The sequence below is a fragment of the Bufo bufo genome, chromosome 4 (assembly GCF_905171765.1).
Source record: "Bufo bufo chromosome 4, aBufBuf1.1, whole genome shotgun sequence".
NCBI lineage: Eukaryota > Metazoa > Chordata > Amphibia > Anura > Bufonidae > Bufo > Bufo bufo.
The window spans coordinates 619287503-619308620 of record NC_053392.1 but is presented as its reverse complement, the minus strand read 5'-3'; the positions used below and the strand labels follow the sequence as shown (position 1 = coordinate 619308620).

At 45.6% G+C, this 21118-nt stretch overlaps 1 protein-coding gene across 1 annotated transcript; it reads left to right on the top strand.

Annotated features, from left to right (window-relative positions):
* Positions 1 to 1043: 1043 nt before the first annotated feature.
* Positions 1044 to 21055, top strand: LOC120999686 (gastrula zinc finger protein XlCGF57.1-like). Its single transcript, XM_040430704.1, has 5 exons — positions 1044 to 1128; positions 1245 to 1342; positions 1935 to 1992; positions 9373 to 10869; positions 21045 to 21055. The coding sequence occupies exons 1-4, from the start codon at positions 1044 to 1046 to the stop codon at positions 10788 to 10790; spliced, it is 1659 nt and encodes a 552-aa protein (XP_040286638.1). The 3' UTR covers positions 10791 to 10869; positions 21045 to 21055.
* Positions 21056 to 21118: the final 63 nt, after the last annotated feature.

Genomic DNA, 21118 nt, shown 5'->3' with positions numbered 1-21118 from the left:
CTAAAGTTCGGGTTATCGAAGAATCGCGTTATGGATTCCGCTACCGGAATTTAGAATCCATAACTCGATTCTTCGATAACCAGAACTTTAGACGCCGAACTTAAAACACAAGTTCGCTCAACACTAGCCACATTCTAGAAATGTCCGACAGTGGTTGGAAGAGCATGACCAAGACTTCCAATCGTCTTGTTCGCTTTGTGAATCCTGCCTCGCTCCCTCTCCAGCAGTTGTGGGATGCACTGCAGTCAGCATGGCTCCAGATACCTGTGACAACCTACCTGCACCTTATTTAGTCTTTCCCAGCCCATCTAGCTACTGTCCATGCTGCAAACAGTGGTTACTCTGGATAATAGCTTTTGGTCATAAAAATGTCACTCCAATGTTTCAATAGCTGAGTGACTTCCCTTGTACTCTATCGGTAATACTTTATAATTCTAAATTCCCGAGACACATTTTTTTATGTAAGGTGTTCTTCCAGATGTCATTTTTCTCTCAGTCCTCCTTGTTTACCTCAGCTTTCCTATGAACAGGACTCTCTTCTTTTTAAAGACGATGGACTTTTCCATTGATGACCCACCAAGGATTGACAAGGACAGAGACCACATGGCTGCAAGGATATTAGACCTCACCCTGGAGATCGTCTCCTTGATAACTGGAGAGGTGAGAGTCTCACATGACATCACTCAGGGAAATGTCTGGAAAGGTGAAGGACTCTTAGAATCTCTGTAGTGATCGGCGTCTCCCCATACACAGGATTACACTGTAGTGAAGAGGTCGTCTGGTGAGTGTGTGACACCCCGTGTGTCAGGAGGACGGAGCAGGACCCAGAGCCCCATCACCGAGCCTCCACCTAATTCCCTGATACCTGAGCAGAAGATCCTAGAACTTACCACCAGGATCACTGAGCTGCTGAGCGGAGAGGTGAGCGCTGCTGGGAATGCTGGGACATTATACAATAAAGCCAAGGGAGGGGTCTGGTAATGACTGTGTCCTTGTGTTGTCAGGTTCCTATAAGGTGTCAGGATGTCGCTGTCTATATCTCCATGGAGGAGTGGGAGTATTTAGAAGAACACAAGGATCTGTACAAGGACGTCATGATGGAGAATCACCAGTCCCTCACATCACCGGGTAAGAGGAGACCTTCCATGACTGTAGAGGAGAGAACAGTTCTGAGAGTCAGATCCTCCATCATCTGATCATCACATATAGACAATGTATTCAGTCACTGTGTGTATTTCCTACAGATGGATCCAGTCAGAGAAATCCACCAGAGAGATGTCCCAGTCCTCAGTATTCCCAGGACTGTCCAGAGGAGAAACCAAATATCCCACTGGATCATCAGGTAGGTGAAGCTGAGGTTTCTACAAATCCTCTACAGACTGATGTAATGGAGCTTTCTACTGACCTCCCCCAGCAGCAGTGGAGTATACTGTACGCTCCGTCTACTGACCTCCCCCAGCAGCAGTGGAGTATACTGTAGGCTCCATTACATCTAATTATTGTTATCCATAAGATTTCTGGTTTCATAAAAGATTGTTGTAAAGTTTGTATGTCCACTTGAGCAACAGATAGTCAATGTGTATAAATGAAAGTTGTGGTATATTGATGTAAATTGTAGATTACCAGCACAATTCATCTAAGGCAGAATACTGACATGGATCCAGAGTCTTTTGGGGTAGTTTTAAAAGGCTTAACATCTGGTTTTCTACATACCCTAGACCATTGACTTCATGGCTATCGGTCACGTGGTCTAGGCGCAGCTCAGCCCCGTTTACTTGAATTGTGTAAAGTAAATGGCAGAACGTGGATCCTGTCTGATCACCACTTGAGGAGATCCTTCTCATTTCAGAGCAGATTGGTTCATATGTTCTAAAGGTTTTTGATCTTCGCCTGGACTTCAGATAAGCTAGGTTCCATCTTCATTAATCTTGCAGGAAATGTCCGATGGAACAACAAGTGAACTGGAAAAATCCATACCAGTGTCCGTGAATGGTAAGAGCCTTTCATAAATCTTGTTTGACTGTAAATTACTTCATTAAAGGGGCTGTCCAACCTCAGCAAATGGCGATTATCATGTAGAGAAAGTTAATACCAGGGTGGTGGTCGTGCTTGCACATATTGGAAAAAGTACTGGACTATGCGCACTCTCACAGTTCTGGCCAACAGAGAGGCTGTAGTGTAGGTACGACCATCACTGATGGATTGCAGGGTGGTCGTAACCACTGGAAACGAGCAGTGTATAATGCGATGAAAAAATGAGTCCAACCAGCAAAGGAAGCAATATGGACAATCACAATACATTAGTAAGTGGCTTGTATAAATTTTCTCTACATGATAAAGGCTATTTGCTGAAGTGAGACAAGCATTTTAATGATATAACACAGGGATGCTCAACCTGCGGCCCTCCAGCTGTTGCAAAACTACAACTCCCAGCGTGCCTTAATAGCTGTAGGCTGTCCAGGCACGCTGGGAGTTGTAGTTTTGCAACACCTGGAGGGCCGCAGGTTGAGCATCCCTGTGTTATATCATTAAAATGCTTGTCTCATGTCAGCAAATAGCCTTTGGGCATCACTGATAGAAACGGTCTTTTTATATGGACTGATTATCGGGCTAATTACATACTTAGGGTCCATTCACACGTCCGCAAATGGGTCCACATTCGTTCCGCAATATCGGGAATGGGTGCGGACCCATTCATTCTCTATGGGGCCGGAAGAGATGCGGAGAGCACACTATGTGCTCTCCGCATCCGCATTTCCGGAGCGCGGCCCCGAACTTCCGGCCCCGCAAAAAAATAGAACATGTCCTATTCTTGTTCGCAATTGCGGACAAGAATAGGCAGTTCTATGGGGGGTGCCGGCCGGGTGTATTGCAGATCCGCAATACACTACGGACGTGTGACTGAACCTAGGGGTGGGCGATATGGCCTAAAATCTATATTGCAATATCATTTTAAGCATGTGCGATATGCAATATATTGTTTTCTATATTTGGGGGGGGGGGTGTTTAAACTTTTTATTTTTACTTTTTATTTAATAACTATTAGCCTCCTTAAGGGCTAGAACCCTTGTCATATTCACCCTAATAGAGCTCTATTAGGGTGAATAGGACTTTACACTCTCCCTGCTGCCCTGTGCATAGTGCACACAACAGCAGGGAGCTGACCGTGGCAGCCAGCCTCTCATGTGCCCCCCAGCCTCTGATCCGCCCCCCAGCCTCTGATCCACCCCCCAGCCTCTAATCCGCCCCCCAGCCTCTCATGTGCCCCCCAGCCCCTGATCCGCCCCCCAGCCTCTCATGTGCCCCCCAGCCTCTGATCCGCCCCCCAGCCCCTGATCCGCCACCCAGCCTCTCATGTGCCCCCAGCCCCTGATCCGCCCCCCAGCTCCTGATCCGCCCCCCAGCCTCTCATGTGCCCCCCAGCCCCTGATCCGCCCCCCATGTGCCCCCCAGCCCCTGATCCACCCCCCAGCCTCTGATCCGCCCCCCAGCCTCTAATCCGCCCCCCAGCCTCTCATGTGCCCCCCAGCCCCTGATCCGCCCCCCAGCCTCTCATGTGCCCCCCAGCCCCTGATCCGCCACCCAGCCTCTCATGTGCCCCAAGCCCCTGATCCGCCCCCCAGCTCCTGATCCGCCCCCCAGCCTCTCATGTGCCCCCAGCCCCTGATCCGCCCCCAGCTCCTGATCCGCCCCCCAGCCTCTCATGTGCCCCCCAGCCCCTGATCCGCCCCCCATGTGCCCCCCAGCCCCTGATCCACCCCCCAGCCTCTGATCAGCCCCCCAGCCTCTCCCTCTTATCAGCCCCCTCTGGTAACTCAAACCCACCCCCCCTCCCTCCCCAGTATTAATCATTGGTGGCAGTGGCCACAGGGTCCCCCTCCTCCTCCCCATCATTAGTGGCAGTGGGCAGTTCCAATCGGAGTCCCAGCAGTGTAATGCTGGGGCTCCGATCGGTTACTATGGCAGCCAGGAGTCACGCTACTAAAGTCCTGGCTGCGATGGCAGCATTATACTCACGTGCGCCGTGGCACATTAGCAATGCACTGCACAGACAGAAAAACCCACTTTTGGGTATATGTTAGCCCTCTCCTATTTTCGGCCAGGGACAGTGAAAATTTGCCGGGACTGCCCTTGAAAATCAGACACAGTCCCAGCAAATTTGGGACAGTTAGCAACAATACAATTATCAGGGACAAGTGTTAGTAGGAACTCTCATCCCCGATAATTGGCCATGTAAAGCTGCCAGCGACCACCTGATGAACGAGCAAATGAATGTTCCCCGGGTGATCGTGTCTTTCTGTGGTACCAAAGATCATCATTTCTGGGCAGCAGATCGTCCTGTATAATAAACATGGGTCTGCTGCCCAGAAACAGTGATTCCCTATGGTGACAAGTAGCAGTTTCTTGTCCCCATATTTGATTGTATATTTTCTGGGGATGGTTTTGGGGGCGGCCATCTTGCCTGCGCTGCTGCTCCGTTTTGTTAAGAACAGTTCAGCATCCACTGGGACATAGGAGACAGATGACGGCACATTGACTTCTATAGGACAGTGCTGTGGGCATGCTCTGTGACCTGTTCGGAGAATACAGTGCAGGAAGGGGCAGGTAGTGAAACATCTAACGGTACATCAGCTGGATATTTTATTTCTCATCACTGGGAGGCACTTATCGTCCCCTTCCTCAGGCTACTTTCACACTTGCGTTCGGGGTTCCGTTTGTGAGCTCCGTTTGAAGGCTCTCACAAGCGGCCCCGAACAGATCCGTACTGCCCTAATGTATTCTGAGTGGATGCGGATCCGCTCAGAATGCATCAGTTTGGCCCCTTTTGGCCTCCGTTCCGCTCAGCAGGCGGACACCTGAACGCAGCTTGCAGCGTTTTTGTGTCCGCCTGGCCGTGCGGAGCCAAACGGATTCGTCCAGACTTACAATGCAAGTCAATGGGGACGGATCGGTTTGACGTTGACACAATATGGTGCAATTTCAAACGGATCCGTCCCGCATTGACTTTCAATGTAAAGTCAGGAGTCCCTATTAATATACCATCAGATCAGCGTTTTCTCCAATCCGATGGTATATTTTAACTTGAAGCGTCCCCATCACCATGGGAACGCCTCTATGTTAGAATATACCATCGGATTTGAGTTAGATCGTGAAACTCAGATCCGACAGTATATTCTAACACAGAGGCGTTCCCATGGTGATGGGAACGCTTCAAGTTAGAATATACTGAGAACTGTGTACATGACTGCCCCCTGTATTTAACTCATTGGTGGCCAGTGCGGCCCCCCCTCCCTCCCTCCCCAGTATTAAATGTGACCAGTGCGGCCCCCCCTCCCTCCCTCTATATTTATTGGTGGCCAGTGCGGCCCCCCTCCCTCTATATTCATTGGTGGCCAGTGCGGCCCGCCCTCCCTCCCTCCCCAGTATTAAATGGCAATATAGGCAATGCGCTGCACAGACCTTTCACTTACCAGTAGGAGGAGCGCCCGGCCGGTCGCAGACATCGCAGCTCGCAGGTAAGTATAATGCTTCTATTTATTGCTAAGTAACCATGGTAGCCAAGACTGCAATAGCGTCTTGGCTGCCATGGTAACCGATCGGAGCCCCAGCAATTAAATTGGGACTCCGATCGGAACTCTCCACTGCCACCAATGATTGGGGGGGGGGGGTGATTTTAATTAGGACGGGGGGGAGAGGGGAGGCCGCACTGGTCACATTTAATACTGGGAATCCGCACTGGCCACCAATGAATATAGAGGGAGGGGGGCCGCACTGGTCACATTTAATACTGGGGAGGGAGGGAGGGAGGGAGGGAGGGGGGGGCCGCACTGGCCACCAATGAATATAGAGGGAGGGGGGCCGCACTGGTCACATTTAATACTGGGGAGGGAGGGAGGGGGGGGCCGCACTGGCCACCAATGAATATAGAGGGAGGGGGGACCGCACTGGCCACCAATGAATATAGAGGGAGGGGGGCCGCACTGGTCACAATTAATACTAGGGAGGGAGGGGGTCTGCCCCCTCCTGCCTGGCAGCACCTGATCTCTTACAGGGGGCTATGATTCGCACAATAATTGTGCGGATCACAGCCCCCTGTAAGAGATCGGGTGCTGCCAGGCAGCAGGGGGCAGTCATGTACACAGTTCTTTTAGTATATTCTAACTTGAAGCGTCCCCATCACCATGGGAACGCCTCTGTGTTAGAATATACTGTCGGATCTGAGTTTTCACAAAGTGAAAAATCAGATCTGTAAAAACCAGTTATGCAGACGGATCCGTTCTGAACGGATGCAAGTGTTTGCATTATAGGAGCGGATCCGTCTGTGCAGACACCAGACGGATCCGCTCCAACCGCAAGTGTGAAAGTAGCCTCAGTTGTTAAGTCCTAAATACACTGCTCAAAAAAATAAAGGGAACACTTAAACAACACAATGTAACTCCAAGTCAGTCACACTTCTGTGAAATCAAACTGTCCACTTAGGAAGCAACACTGAGTGACAATCAATTTCACATGCTGTTGTGCAAATGGGATAGACAACAGGTGGAAATTATAGGCAATTAGCAAGACACCCCCAATAAAGGAGTGGTTCTGCAGGTGGTGACCACAGACCACTTCTCAGTTCCTATGCTTCCTGGCTGATGTTTTAGTCACTTTTGAATGCTGGTGGTGCTTTCACTCTAGTGGTAGCATGAGACGGAGTCTACAACCCACACAAGTGGCTCAGGTAGTGCAGCTTATCCAGGATGGCACATCAATGCAAGCTGTGGCAAGAAGGTTTGCTGTGTCTGTCAGCGTAGTGTCCAGAGCATGGAGGCGATACCAGGAGACAGGCCAGTACATCAGGAGACGTGGAGGAGGCCGTAGGAGGGCAACAACCCAGCAGCAGGACCGCTACCTCCGCCTTTGTGCATGGAGGAACAGGAGGAGCACTGCCAGAGCCCTGCAAAATGATCTCCAGCAGGCCACAAATGTGCATGTGTCTGCTCAAACGGTCAGAAACAGACTCCATGAGGGTGATATGAGGGCCCGACGTCCACAGGTGGGGGTTGTGCTTACAGCCCAACACCGTGCAGGATGTTTGGCATTTGCCAGAGAACACCAAGATTGGCAAATTCGCCACTGGCGCCCTGTGCTCTTCACAGATGAAAGCAGGTTCACACTGAGCACATGTGACAGACGTGACAGAGTCTGGAGACGCCGTGGAGAACGTTCTGCTGCCTGCAACATCCTCCAGCATGACCGGTTTGGCATTGGGTCAGTAATGGTGTGGGGTGGCATTTCTTTGGAGGGCCACGCAGCCCTCCATGTGCTCGCCAGAGGTAGCCTGACTGCCATTAGGTACCGAGATGAGATCCTCAGACCCCTTGTGAGACCATATGCTGGTGCGGTTGGCCCTGGGTTCCTCCTAATGCAAGACAATTCTAGACCTCATGTGGCTGGAGTGTGTCAGCAGTTCCTGCAAGACGAAGGCATCGATGCTATGGACTGGCCCGTCCGTTCCCCAGACCTGAATCCAATTGAGCACATCTGGGACATCATGTCTCGCTCTATCCACCAACGTCGCGTTGCACCACAGACTGTCCAGGAGTTGGCAGATGCTTTAGTCCAGGTCTGGGAGGAGATCCCTCAGGAGACCGTCCGCCACCTCATCAGGAGCATGCACAGGCGTTGTAGGGAGGTCATACAGGCACGTGGAGGCCACACACACTACTGAGCCTCATTTTGACTTGTTTTAAGGACATTACATGAAAGTTGGATCAGCCTGTAGTTTGTTTTTTCACTTTAATTTTGAGTGTGACTCCAAATCCAGACCTCCATGGGTTAAAAAATTTGATTTCCATTTTTAAATTTTTGTGTGATTTTGTTGTCAGCACATTCAACTATGTAAAGAACAAAGTATTTCAGAAGAATATTTAATTAACTCAGATCTAGAATGTGTTATTTTTGTGTTCCCTTTATTTTTTTGAGCAGTGTATAAGTACTATTCAGCCAGCTCACAGTGGTTTGACTATTTTCCCTTCTCTATTAGCAGTAGAATCAGGGCTATCAGGAGAACAGGAGAGATGCACCACAGGGGTTATTACGTTCAATACACAAAAATGCAACAGAAAAATCAAGAGGCTCAGCTTTAGGAATTGCGCTATAGGCACAAGGTTATTGTATACAACAAAAGTCTCTCTCGGGTCAGAGTGCCGCCATTGTCCATATGACCTCACAGGGGAGATCAGTAGTACAGGATATAAGCATTCAGTCACATTCCACAGACAGACATCCTTCAGGCACAGAAGAGCACATGAGGATCTATCCATCAAACACCATGTTTCTCGGCTAGTAGTGCCTCTCCAAAAGGTTTCAAGAGACAACATAAAAAATGCACACTCATGTAAGGGTTTAGAAATAAGAAAGGGCACTGAAAGCAGTGGTCAGCAACTATTTCAGATGTGTGTACCTTTTCACGTTGCCTCTTTTATCCTGATGAAGGAACACTACCAGTCCTCAAACACGGTCCGAGGGGGCCAAAGGAGATCTAGAGTGATGAGATCTAGCTAAGATCACAGGATATAGATCTTAATCTTGAAAGAATCATGAGTGATCTGTTGTTCTGATGATAGCTCACCTCCTCCCCCAATCCAAAAAAACAGTCTAGCAGTGGTTTTAGCACGTTGCAGCAATATATGGTGGGAAAGATTTTGTAAGATATAAAACTATGCTCGAAGCAAAGGGATTGTTGCTTTTGGTCCAGACCAATGTTTGGCTATTATTTCGTCTGAGACAAAAGCAGATCTCGGTTGCCCTCTGTGCACCTTAGGTTGTCATTCCAGTTTGTCATTGTTCTCCCAACCACCGGGAAACAGAACGTTGAACAGTGCTGACATCTGGGGCTAGGTGCGTGACGATCTGCCAGAGTGATAAACCAAGGTCTCTCAGTTCTGTCCCTCTCAACTTGAAACAAGTGTTGATAAGTGGTACGTCGACAAACACCAGGCATCGCACAATTATCACACACAACTTGATCTGATTTTTAAGATTTGAAACTTTGCTTTCAATCTGACTTTTATGCCTCTACCACGGATTAAAGTTAGGTGCTTAAACATTTGATCATTTGCAGATCTTAGCGACACCTGCTACTTCCTCTATTTGCATTAACTTAAAACTTGTCCTTCTTGGTGCTGCAAGTTCAGTATTGAGAGTATAATCTTTCTTTGCTGTTATATAAGTACATGTGATTTACTTTATTTTACATTATCCTGCTTTCTTGCATCTCCTATTTACTTTGTTTCCTGGCTTGCTGTTGTCTCAATAAAGCTTGATTCATTAATAAAAAATGAAAAAGCTTTGGGAAAATAAGGAAATTTTTGTTTCTTTTTCCAGGTGAAGACGGGATGAGTGACTCCCATGGACATCTCCATTTATCTTCCTATCATCAAGCAGAAGATAACAATACCACACAAGCTAATCTAATAGCTTCTAATGTGGACTCAGTCCTTCACATTGAAGATCTATCCACCAATACTGCTGATCACAAGAAATCTTCTTCTAGTCAATTACTGGTTGGCAGAACAAGAACTATACAGAAACGTGGAAAAATATTTCCATGTGAGAAACAGTTAAAAAAAGAATCCAATCGTTCTTTGCATGAGAGAAATCACAGAGATAAAAAGTCATTTTCATGCTCTCAATGTGGAAAATCTTGTACCAGTCAATTCAGTCTAGGTGAACATCAGAGAACTCACACAGGGGAGAAGCCATTTTCATGTTCGGAATCTGGGAAATGTTTTAACCGTCAATCAAGTTATATTCGGCATCAGACAACTCACACAGGGGAGAAGCCATTTATCTGTCCTGAATGTGGGAAGGAATTTGGTGCTAAATCATTTCTTAGAAAACATTTGAGAACACACACAAGAGAGAAGCCATTTTCATGTCCCGAATGTGGGAAATGTTTTAGTCAGAAATCTCATCTTGAGAACCATCTAAGAATTCACACAGGAGAGAAACCATTTTCATGTTTAGAATGTGGGAAATGTTTTAACCGGCAATCGAGTTTTGCTCGGCATCAGAGAAATCACACAGGGAAGAAGCCATTTTCATGTCTTGAATGTGGGAAATTTTTTAGTCTGAAATCACATCTTGGTATACATCTGAGAACTCACACAGGAGAGAAGCCATTTATGTGTCCTGAATGTGGGAAGTATTTTGGTGCAAAATCAACGCTTATAGAACATCTAAGAATTCACACAGGAGAGAAGCCATATATGTGTTCTGAATGTGGAAGGCACTTTGGTGCGAAATCATTGCTTAGAAAACATCAGATAACTCACACAGGGGAGAAGCCATTTTCGTGTTCAGAATGTGGGAAATGTTTTAGTCGGCAATCAAGTTTAATTCGGCATCAGAGAAGTCACACAGGGAAAAAGCCATTTTCATGTCTTGAATGTGGGAAATGTTTTAGTCAGAAATCAAATCTTAATATACATCTGAGAACTCACACAGGAGAGAAGCCATTTATGTGTCCTGAATGTGGGAAGTATTTTGGTGTGAAATCATTGCTTATAGATCATCAAAGAATTCACACAGGAGAGAAGCCATTTATGTGTCCTGAATGTGGGAAGCACTTTGGTTCGAAATCATTGCTTAGAAAACATCAGAGAACTCACACAGGAGAGAAGCCATTTTCGTGTTCAGAATGTGAGAAATGTTTTACCCGTCAGTCAAGTTTAATTCGGCATCAGAGCACTCATACAGGGGAGAAACCATATATCTTGAATGTGGGAAATCATTTAGTCTGAAATCAAGTCTTGCTAAACATGAGAGAACTTACTCAGGGGAAGACATTTTCATGTTTAGATTGTAGGAAATGTGACAGATGTGGAGCTTCATTGTAGGACCTTTGCCTAATGACTTATATAAAATATATAAATATAAATATATCAAGTATATTTTTTTTTGGAGAAAAAAGAAAAAGTATTTTTTGTACATTGATCCATATATCTGAGTCAATGCATAATAAAGTATTACTTTAATACAAATATTGCATATTTTGTCATTATTGCTATATCGATTTTTATAAAATACCAAAACACATAATACATACTTTAGAAATTTTCCCCCAACTTCCCTGCGGAAAGACGACTACATCAGCACATGCTATAAAGGTACTGCATCACGGTGCATGGCAGCCTAGTTATTATCAGCCTAGTTATTATGCTCTCCCCCACCTTCTGATTAGGGATTGTTTATGACATGGGTGGGCGTGTGGTGCCATGGTGTATCTGGGGGATGCTCTCATTTACACATTGGGCAGGAATTCCTTTGATTTCTTTGTCTGTACAGATCCTGAGCCTCAGAGGGACAATTGGCAGTTATCTGTTAGGGTCCATTCACACGTCCGTAAGTGTTTTGCGGATCCGTAAAACACGGACACCTGCAATGTGCGATCCGCAATTTGCGGATCCGCACATCACAGACACTATAATAGAAAATGCCTTTTCTGGTCCGCAATTGCGGACAAGAATAGGACATGTTCTACTTTTTCCAGGAACGAAATTGCTGATCCCGAAAAAACGGATCCTGAAAAAACGGATGCGGATCCCGAAAATGCGGATCCAGGAAATGTGGATTTGCATCCGTTCCAGCCCCATTGAAAGTGAATGCATCCGCGAATTGCGGAACGAATACGGACCCAAATTATGGACGTGTGAATAGACCCTTACAGTCTGAGTGCATGCATTCCGTCACACACACAATGATGTCACATCCCTGTGCCTTAGGTTGAGGAGGGGGAGGTGGGCTGCTATGGGCCTATATTAGCCCACGCCAGGACAAAGGCTCTCTCTCGCTCTTGGGCTCATCGCCACAAACAGAGGAAGGACTTCACACATGGAAGAGTGGACATGAGTTGAGCCCTGCAACCCCAAATGAAGATTAACCCCTGAACGATGAGCATAGAAGGGAGGATCAGCCCCAGGACGACGGGCATTAACCCCTGGAAACGAGCATATGGCTGAGTAACCCTTTCCCTACCCCCTAGACCAATGAGTTAACCCCTACAATATTAAACCCTGAAAATCCCACTGCCACCAATAATTACCCCTGCAAGAATATCCCACTGCCACCAATATTTACCCCTGCAATATTAACCCCTTAATATCCCACTGCACCCCTGCATTCCCCCGAAAGTAGCCTACAACTCCCCTGCATTAACCCCTATCCCACATCTACCCTGCCTTTATCCCTGGCCTGCATATTAACCCTTGCAGTGCCACTATTAACCCTTTATACTCCATAGGGACAGCGTAAAGCCAGGTGGGTGGGCGCTACTAATAGTGTGTGTATGTAAGTGTATGTCTACAGTCGTGGCCAAAAGTTTTGAGAATGAGATAAATATTGGAAATTGAAAAAGTTGCCCCTTAAGTTTTTATAATAGCAATTTGCATATACTCCAGAATGTTATGAAGAGTGATCAGATGAATTGCATAGTCCTTCTTTGCCATGAAAATTAACTTAATCCCCAAAAAAACTTTCCACTGCATTTCATTGCTGTCATTAACCCCTTAAGGACCTAGGACGTACCGGTACGCCCTATTTCCCGAGTCCTTAAGGACCCAGGACGTACCGGTACGTCCTGACTTAAAATCTGTATTCCGGCGCCCCAGGGGTTAATTGGAACGGGATTTCGGCTGAAATCATTCAGCCGGCATCCCGTAACAATGCAGGGGGGGGTCATTTGACCCCCCGTATCGGCGATCGCAGCAAACCGCAGGTCAATTCAGACCTGCGGTTTGCTGCGCTTTTTGCAGTTTCTGATCGCCGCGGTCCCTGACCGCGGGGATCAGAAACTTTAGAGTGGCTAAAATAAATATTTTTCACCCCCCCCTGCACCCCTGCACGATTTTATGCCGGAGGGTGGTGCGCAGGCGGTGGGGGCGTTGCGGGAGGCGGGCGGTGCGGCAGGCGGAATCGCGATCCCCCGCCCGCCTCCCCATGAACGATCGTTGGCTTCTAGTGGTTGTACCAGGGTGCCAGCACATTGCTGGCACCCTGGTATAAACGGCTGACATCTGTGAAGATGTCAGCCGTTTAACCCTTTCCATACCGCGGTCCGTACGGACCGCTGTATGGAAAAAGTTAACTGTCATCGGTCAGGGAGCTCCCTCCCTCTCCATCGGGGGGCTGCTGTGCCTTTGCAGCCCACCGATGGAGAGGGAGAGAGCCCCCAGAGAACCCCCCTCAGCCCCGTGCTTACCCTTCCCCGTCTGCGAAGTTCTGAGCAGACGGGGAGGGTTCCCATGGCAACAGGACGCCTGCTCAGGCGTCCTGCTGTCCATGGTGCTGAACAGATCTATGCTAAAAGCACAGATCTGTTCAGTGTAAGTAAAATACAGTACAGAACAATATATATTGTTCTGTACTGTATTATACAGACACCAGACCCACTGGATCTTCAAGAACCAAGTGGGTCTGGGTCACAAAAATGTAAAAAAAAGTGAAAAAAGTTAAGATAAAAAAAAAACATTTATCACTGAATAAAAATTAAAAAAATAAAATAAACTACACATATTAGGTATCGCCGCGTCCGTAACGACCTGATCTATAAAATGGTCATGTTACTTTCCCCGCACGGTGAACGCCATAAAAATAAAAAAATAAAAACTATGAGAAAATTGAAATTTTGCCCACCTTACTTCCCAAAAAAGGTAATAAAAGTGATCAAAAAAGTTGCATGTACGCCAAAATAGTACCAATCAAACCGTCATCTCATCCCGCAAAAAATGAGACCCTACTCAAGATAATCGCCCAAAAGCTGAAAAAACTATGGCTCTTAGACTATGGAGACACTAAAACATGATTTTTTTTTTTTTTAAAATGAACTCATTCTGTAAAACTTACATAAATAAAAAAAAAGTATACATATTAGGTATCGCCGCGTCCGTATCGACCGGCTCTATAAAAATATCACATGACCTAACCCCTCAGATGACCACCGTAAAAAAATAAAAATAAAAACAGTGTAAAAAAAGCCATTTTTTGCCATCTTACGTCACAAAAAGTGTAATAGCAAGCGATCAAAAAGTCATATGCACCCCAAAATAGTGCCAATCAAACCGTCATCTCATCCCGCAAAAAATGAGACCCTACTCAAGATAATCGCCCAAAAACTGAACAAAACTATGGCTCTTAGAATATGGAGACACTAAAACATTTTTTTGGTTTTAAAAATGAAGTTATTGTATAAAACTTAGATAAATAAAAAAAAATGTATACATATTAGGTATCGCCGCGTCCGCGACAACCTGCTCTATAAAAATACCACATGATCTAACCTGTCAGATGAATGTTGTAAATAACAAAAAAAAAAAACGTGCCAAAAAAGCTATTTCTTGTTACCTTGCTGCACAAAAAGTGTAATATAGAGCAACCAAAAATCATATGTACCCTAAACTAGTACCAACAAAACTGCCACCCTATCCCGTAGTTTCTAAAATGGAGTCACTTTTTTGGAGTTTTTACTCTAGGGGTGCATCAGGGGGGCTTCAAATGGGACATGGTGTCAAAAAAAACAGTCCAGCAAAACCTGCCTTCCAAAAACCGTATGGAATTCCTTTCCTTCTGCACCCTGCCGTGTGCCCGTACAGCAGTTTACGACCACATATGGGGTGTTTCTGTAAACTACAGAATAAGGGCCATAAATATTGAGTTTTGTTTGGCTGTTAACCCTTGCTTTGTAACTGGAAAAAAAATATTAAAATGGAAAATCTGCCAAAAATGTGAAATTTTGAAATTGTGTCTCTATTTTCCATTAAATCTTGTGCAACACCTAAAGGGTTAACAACGTTTGTAAAATCAGTTTTGAATAGCTTGAGGGGTGTAGTTTCTTAGATGGGGTCACTTTTATGGAATTTCTAATCTAGGGGTGCATCAGGGGGGCTTCAAATGGGACATGGTGTCAAAAAACCAGTCCAGCAAAATCTGGCTTCCAAAAACCAAACCGCGCACCTTTCACTCTACGCCCTACTGTGTGCCCGTACAGTAGTTTACGGCCACATATGGGGTGTTTCTGTAAACGGCAGAGTCAGGGCAATAAAGATACAGTCTTGTTTGGCTGTTAACCCTTGCTTTGTTAGTGGAAAAAATGGGTTAAAATTGAAAATTAGGCAAAAAAATGAAATTCTCAAATTTCATCCCCATTTGCCAATAACTCTTGTGCAACACCTAAAGGGTTAACGACGTATGTAAAATCAGTTTTGAATACCTTGAGGGGTGTAGTTTCTTAGATGGGGTCACTTTTAGGGAGTTTCTCCTCTAGGGGTGCATCAGGGGGCTTCAAATGGGACATGGTGTCAAAAAACCAGTCCATAAAAATCTGCCTTCCAAAAACCATACGGCGCACCTTTCACTCTACGCCCCGCTGTGTGGCCGTACAGCAGTTTACGGTCACATATTGGGTGTTTCTGTAAACGGCAGAGTCAGGGCAATAAAGATACAATCTTGTTTGGCTGTTAACCCTTGCTTTGTTAGTGGAAAAAATGGGTTAAAATGAAAAATTTGACAAAAATATGAAATTCTCAAATTTCCTCCCCATTTGCCAATAACTCTTGTGCAACACCTAAAGGGTTAACAATGTATGCAAAATCAGTTTTGAATACCTTGAGGGGTGTAGTTTCTTAGATGGGGTCATTTTTGGGTGGTTTCTATTATGTAAGCCTCGCAAAGTGACTTCAGACCTGAACTGGTCGCTAAAATTGAGTTTTTGTAAATTTCTGAAAAATTTCAAGATTTGCTTCTAAACTTCTAAGCCTTATAACATCCCCAAAAAATAAAATATCATTCCCAAAACAATTCAAACATGAAGTAGACATATGGGGAATGTAAAGTCATCACAATTTTTTGGGGTATTACTATGTATTACAGAAGTAGAGAAACTGAAACTTTGAAATTTGCTAATTTTTTTCAAATTTTTGGTAAATTAGGTATTTTTTTGTGCAAAAAAAATAATTTTTTTGACTTCATTTTACCAGTGTCATGAAGTACAATATGTGACGAAAAAACAATCTCAGAATGGCCTGGATAAGTCAAAGCGTTTTAAAGTTATGAGCACTTAAAGTGACACTGGTCAGATTTGCAAAAAATGGCCTGGTCCTTAAGGTGAAAATGAGCCCGGTCCTTAAGGGGTTAAAGGACCTCCTGAGATCATTTCAGTAATCGTCTTGTTAACTCAGGTGAGAATGTTGACGAGCACAAGGCCGGAGATCATTATGTCAGGCTGATTGGGTTAAAATGGCAGACTTGACATGTTAAAAGGAGGGTGATGCTTGAAATCATTGTTCTTCCATTGTTAACCATGGTGGCCTGCAAAGAAACGCGTGCAGCCATCATTGCGTTGCATAAAAATGGCTTCACAGGCAAGGATATTGTGGCTACTAAGATTGCACCTCAATCAACAATTTATAGGATCATCAAGAACTTAAAGGAAAGAGGTTCAATTCTTGTTAAGAAGGCTTCAGGGCGTCCAAGAAAGTCCAGCAAGCGCCAGGATCGTCTCCTAAAGAGGATTCAGCTGCGGGATCGGAGTGCCACCAGTGCCGAGCTTGCTCAGGAATGGCAGCAGGCAGGTGTGAGCGCATCTGCACGCACAGTGAGGCAAAGACTTTTGGAAGATGGCCTGGTGTCAAGAAGGGCAGCAAAGAAGCCACTTCTCTCCAAAAAAAACATCAGGGACAGATTGATCTTCTGCAGAAAGTATGGTGAATGGACTGCTGAGGACTGGGGCAAAGTCATATTCTCCGATGAAGCCTCTTTCCAATTGTTTGGGGCATCTGGAAAAAGGCTTATCCGGAGAAGAAAAGGTGAGCGCTCCCATCAGTCCTGTGTCATGCCAACAGTAAAGCATCCTGAGACCATTCATGTGTGGGGTTGCTTCTCATCCAAGGGAGTGGGCTCACTCACAATGTTGCCCAAAAACACAGCCATGAATAAAGAATGGCACCAAAACACCCTCCAACAGCAACTTCTTCCAACAATCCAACAACAGTTTGGTGAAGAACAATGCATTTTCCAGCACGATGGAGCACCGTGCCATAAGGCAAAAGTGATAACTAAGTGGCTCGGGGACCAAAACGTTGACATTTTGGGTCCATGGCCTGGAAACTCCCCAGATCTTAATCCCATTGAGAACTTGTGGTCAATCCTCAAGAGGCGGGTGGACAAACAAAAACCCACTAATTCTGACAAACTCCAAGAAGTGATGATGAAAGAATGGGTTGCTATCAGTCAGGAATTGGCCCAGAAGTTGATTGAGAGCATGCCCAGTCGGATTGCAGAGGTCCTGAAAAAGAAGGGCCAACACTGCAAATACTGACTCTTTGCATAAATGTCATGTAATTGTCGATAAAAGCCTTTGAAACGTATGAAGTGCGTGTAATTATATTTCACTACATCACAGAAACAACTGAAGCAAAGATCTAAAAGCAGTTTAGCAGCAAACTTTGTGAAAACTAATATTTGTGTCATTCTCAAAACTTTTGGCCACGACTGTAGATAGATTGTGGGGTGGAATAGTAGATTGTGTTGTTAGTATAGTTAGGTGTGTATTATTATAGTGCTGTTAGTGTATTACCGTGTGCATCTATATGTATATATATTTATATAACCATTGATATAAATATATATACCCTGTATTTTCCTGCGTATAAGACTGCTTTTTAACACATGAAAATCTTCCCAAAAGTCGGGGGTCGTCTTATACGCCGGGTGTCGTCTTATATGCCGGTATACGGCGTGCTGAAACTTACTTCCTAGCCGGACTGGAGAAGCTGTCCTTCTCCAGCTTCAGGGACAGGCGCCCTCTAGCTGAGCCACCGTGCACTGCATCCCGGCCAGCAGCTCCTGAAGCAGCCCCCTCTCCCTGCTCTCAGTGGTTTTCTCATGCCGGCAGTATAACATTGCGTACTACCGCTCAGATCGTCTTGAAGACAGGGAGGGCTGGGCAGGCAGGGAGAGATGACCCACCCAATCCAAGCAGGCTTTGTATGCAGTGTGCACAGAAAATACTGGTACATCGCTTGCCGTGATTGGCTGGTTGTTGTATACTGGGTTGGATTGGCGATTCTGAGGGAAGGCAGGGGGAAGCAGGAGCATCTGCACTTCAGCCAATTCTAATGTTGGAACGGCGGATCTCTAATGAAGTTTGGTGTACATCTTATCTGTGGTAAAAAAACTGAGTCTATCTGTGGAGCAGATACATGTGGTGAATACAGTACAGCACCAGTACATACAGTACAGCACCAGTACATACAGTACAGTATACAAATGGCTAACAGTCAAGACCCCATCATGGCTCTACCAGCAAGAAGAAAGAAATATGAAACCAGTTTCAAACTTAAAGTTGTAAACTTTGCCATGAAACATAATAACTGCGCTGCTGCAAGACAATATGGAGTAACAGAAAAGATGGTTCGGGACTGGAAAGCAAATGAAAAAGCATTAAAGATTATGCCAAGAGGTAAGTGTGCATTAAAAAGAGGCACCCCACATTGGCCAGAACTCGAAAAACATGTAGCAGACATGGTGAATGAGCATTGCCAAAACGGTTATGTAGTGACACTAAATAAAATACATTTGTTTGCACTTCAGTGGCCAAATCTAACCCAGATCACAGCAACAGATTTAAGGCCACTGTATCCTGGTGTACTAGATTCTTGGAAAGGCATAATATGGTGCTGAGGCAAAAGACGAAAATTGCACACCAATTACCTGCAGATCTTGATGCCAAAGTAAATAGCGTTGGAGGGGTAGTCTTATACGGTGAGTATAGCCCAAACCCTATATTTTAACTGGAAAAGTTGGGGGTTGTCTTATAGGCCGGAAAATACGGTAGATATAGCGTAAATAATTGACTGTAAACGTGTTATTGGTTTAATAAATACTTTATTGTTCTAATACAGTTTATAGTCTTTTGTCGCTGTCGTAATTAAAAGCACGTAGTTCAGGAAAAGGTAGAGCAACAGGTAGAATAAAGGAATAAATAGGCGGAGTCAACAATAGCTTGATTTTACGCCTATTTATGAATATTAATTATTAATATTGACCCAAAATATTAGCGGAAAAAGAAAAAATATATTTGCCGCTCAGCAGTGGTTATCTGTTCTAAAGTCTTGCGTGTATTAGTGGGGGAAAAAAAGGCTTATTAGCCGTTGTGTGGTGAAGTGAGAAAATTACTGACTTTTTTGGGGTGTTTTAATTTCCTTTTTTTGGGGGTATTTGATCTAACAGTATGTCAGACAGAGAAGTGCTTTGCTCTGCACAGGGGAGTGGCAGAGGCGTAAATGTTTTTGGCGCAGGCAAAGGTCGCAGCAGAGTAAGGGGCCGTGGCAGCAAGGGTCACTTCAAGAGGCCTGAGCTCCCAGTGTCAGCTAGCGGTTGTGTCGTGACCAGCAACCCAGCGGTTCTTGAGTGGTTGACTCAATCTTCGACTTCGTCGCAAGTGACATCAGACACCCCCAGCCAAGAGTCAGTGGGTTCGTCAGACATGACCCTTAGTTGGCATAGCCCGGGAGCAGGCCCTGTGCCCTTAACAGGGGCGTAACTACCATAGCGGCAGACTATGCGACTGCTATGGGGCCCAGGGCAAGAGGGGGCCCAGTTTTAGTTGGGATTATTTCTGTGAGGAATACCAACCCCTCGTGCCCACTTGACGTCAACTACGTTGAGCTCACGAGACGCGGTATGGACCCTGGGTACCAAGGCGTGATGTTACGCCCTCCCAGAGGAGCATGTAAGGTCAGCTTGATACAGTTTACACAGACACCTCCTGTCCACGCGGGCACAGAGACGCAACAAGCTGAGAGAGCCTTTTCACTGCTGCAGTGAAAGCGCCTTCTCAGCCCGGGTAATCTGCCACTAGCTTTTCGTTTGATATAAGCCCGGTCCGCTAACAGGATTATATAGGGTGAGAAACCAACCCTCGGTAGCTTATAACTAGGCTGAAACACGGACGTGGGGATTCGCGATCGAGATACAAGACAGCACAATATTAAATTATATATTTAATCGCCTTAAGGGCACACTAGATAACACAATAGATAAAGTGATTGTACCTGCGCTCTCAATAAATCACTTTCCTGTCTCTGTGAACAATTAGTGCACAGAGCCGCTGCTAAATACCTAAAGGATGATGGCTGCCCCGATCCAAATAAACATGCATATATGTATAAAGATAATTGCGGTACCAGTGCTGGGATAGAGAAAAGTGAAACGCAGAAAATAATAGTTAATACCTGTCCCGATGGATGGCTGCTCAATGCTGCTGTAGTGCAGGGAGATTCTTCAAACCATCGATGATGCAGGGCAGGTTGCAGTGCTTCTTGCTCGACTTCGAAAAAGCGCGTGCCGCTCCGGCCGGTAGCTGTCGTGCCCATGAAGGAGCGTGTTGGTAAGGGATTCCGGAGCGTGGAGTGTGACGTCACACCTGTCCTACAGAAACTTCAAAGGACCAAAAAAACATCCTACGGGCTTCTTTGTCAGGGATGGCTGCTGTAATCTGTCCCGTTAAATAAATAGGTAACCGGTTCCCATGGTTACTGCTATCACCTCCGTTCGTGATGTATCCTGCCTGCATTCCTAGATGAATTGATGGTATAGTGCAATAGTCCATAAGTTTAACAGAGAGGTTTACAGTCTTATTGACCGTCAGGTGTATGATTTTAGAAAGCAAATAATTCCAATTCTTGATTTAAGCCCCTTGGGGCTAGGCTGTTTAATCTAAAAATCCATTTGCTTTCGCACCGTGACATCTGTTGGATGAAATGTGACATCAGATAATACAATATACACAAAGAATATATACAGTTGTCTGAGGTTACAAATACAGGTAATATGGTACAAACAGGATTACAAAGAGCACAAGTCAGTTACCGGATAGATGAATGTTCCTTTGCTGTATTCACATGGAGGGCAGTGATGTCAGCTGGTTGCAGGTCCCTCTAAACACATGGCACAATGTGACCCTCCTTCAGAGAAAAGACACGCCCGCTTGCTGGCACAAGCCTTTTAACCTGTAGCCGGTCCCTCCCCTCCCGGCCTTTGGGAGGGGTCCACCCCCCTCTGCTGGGCTGGCAGC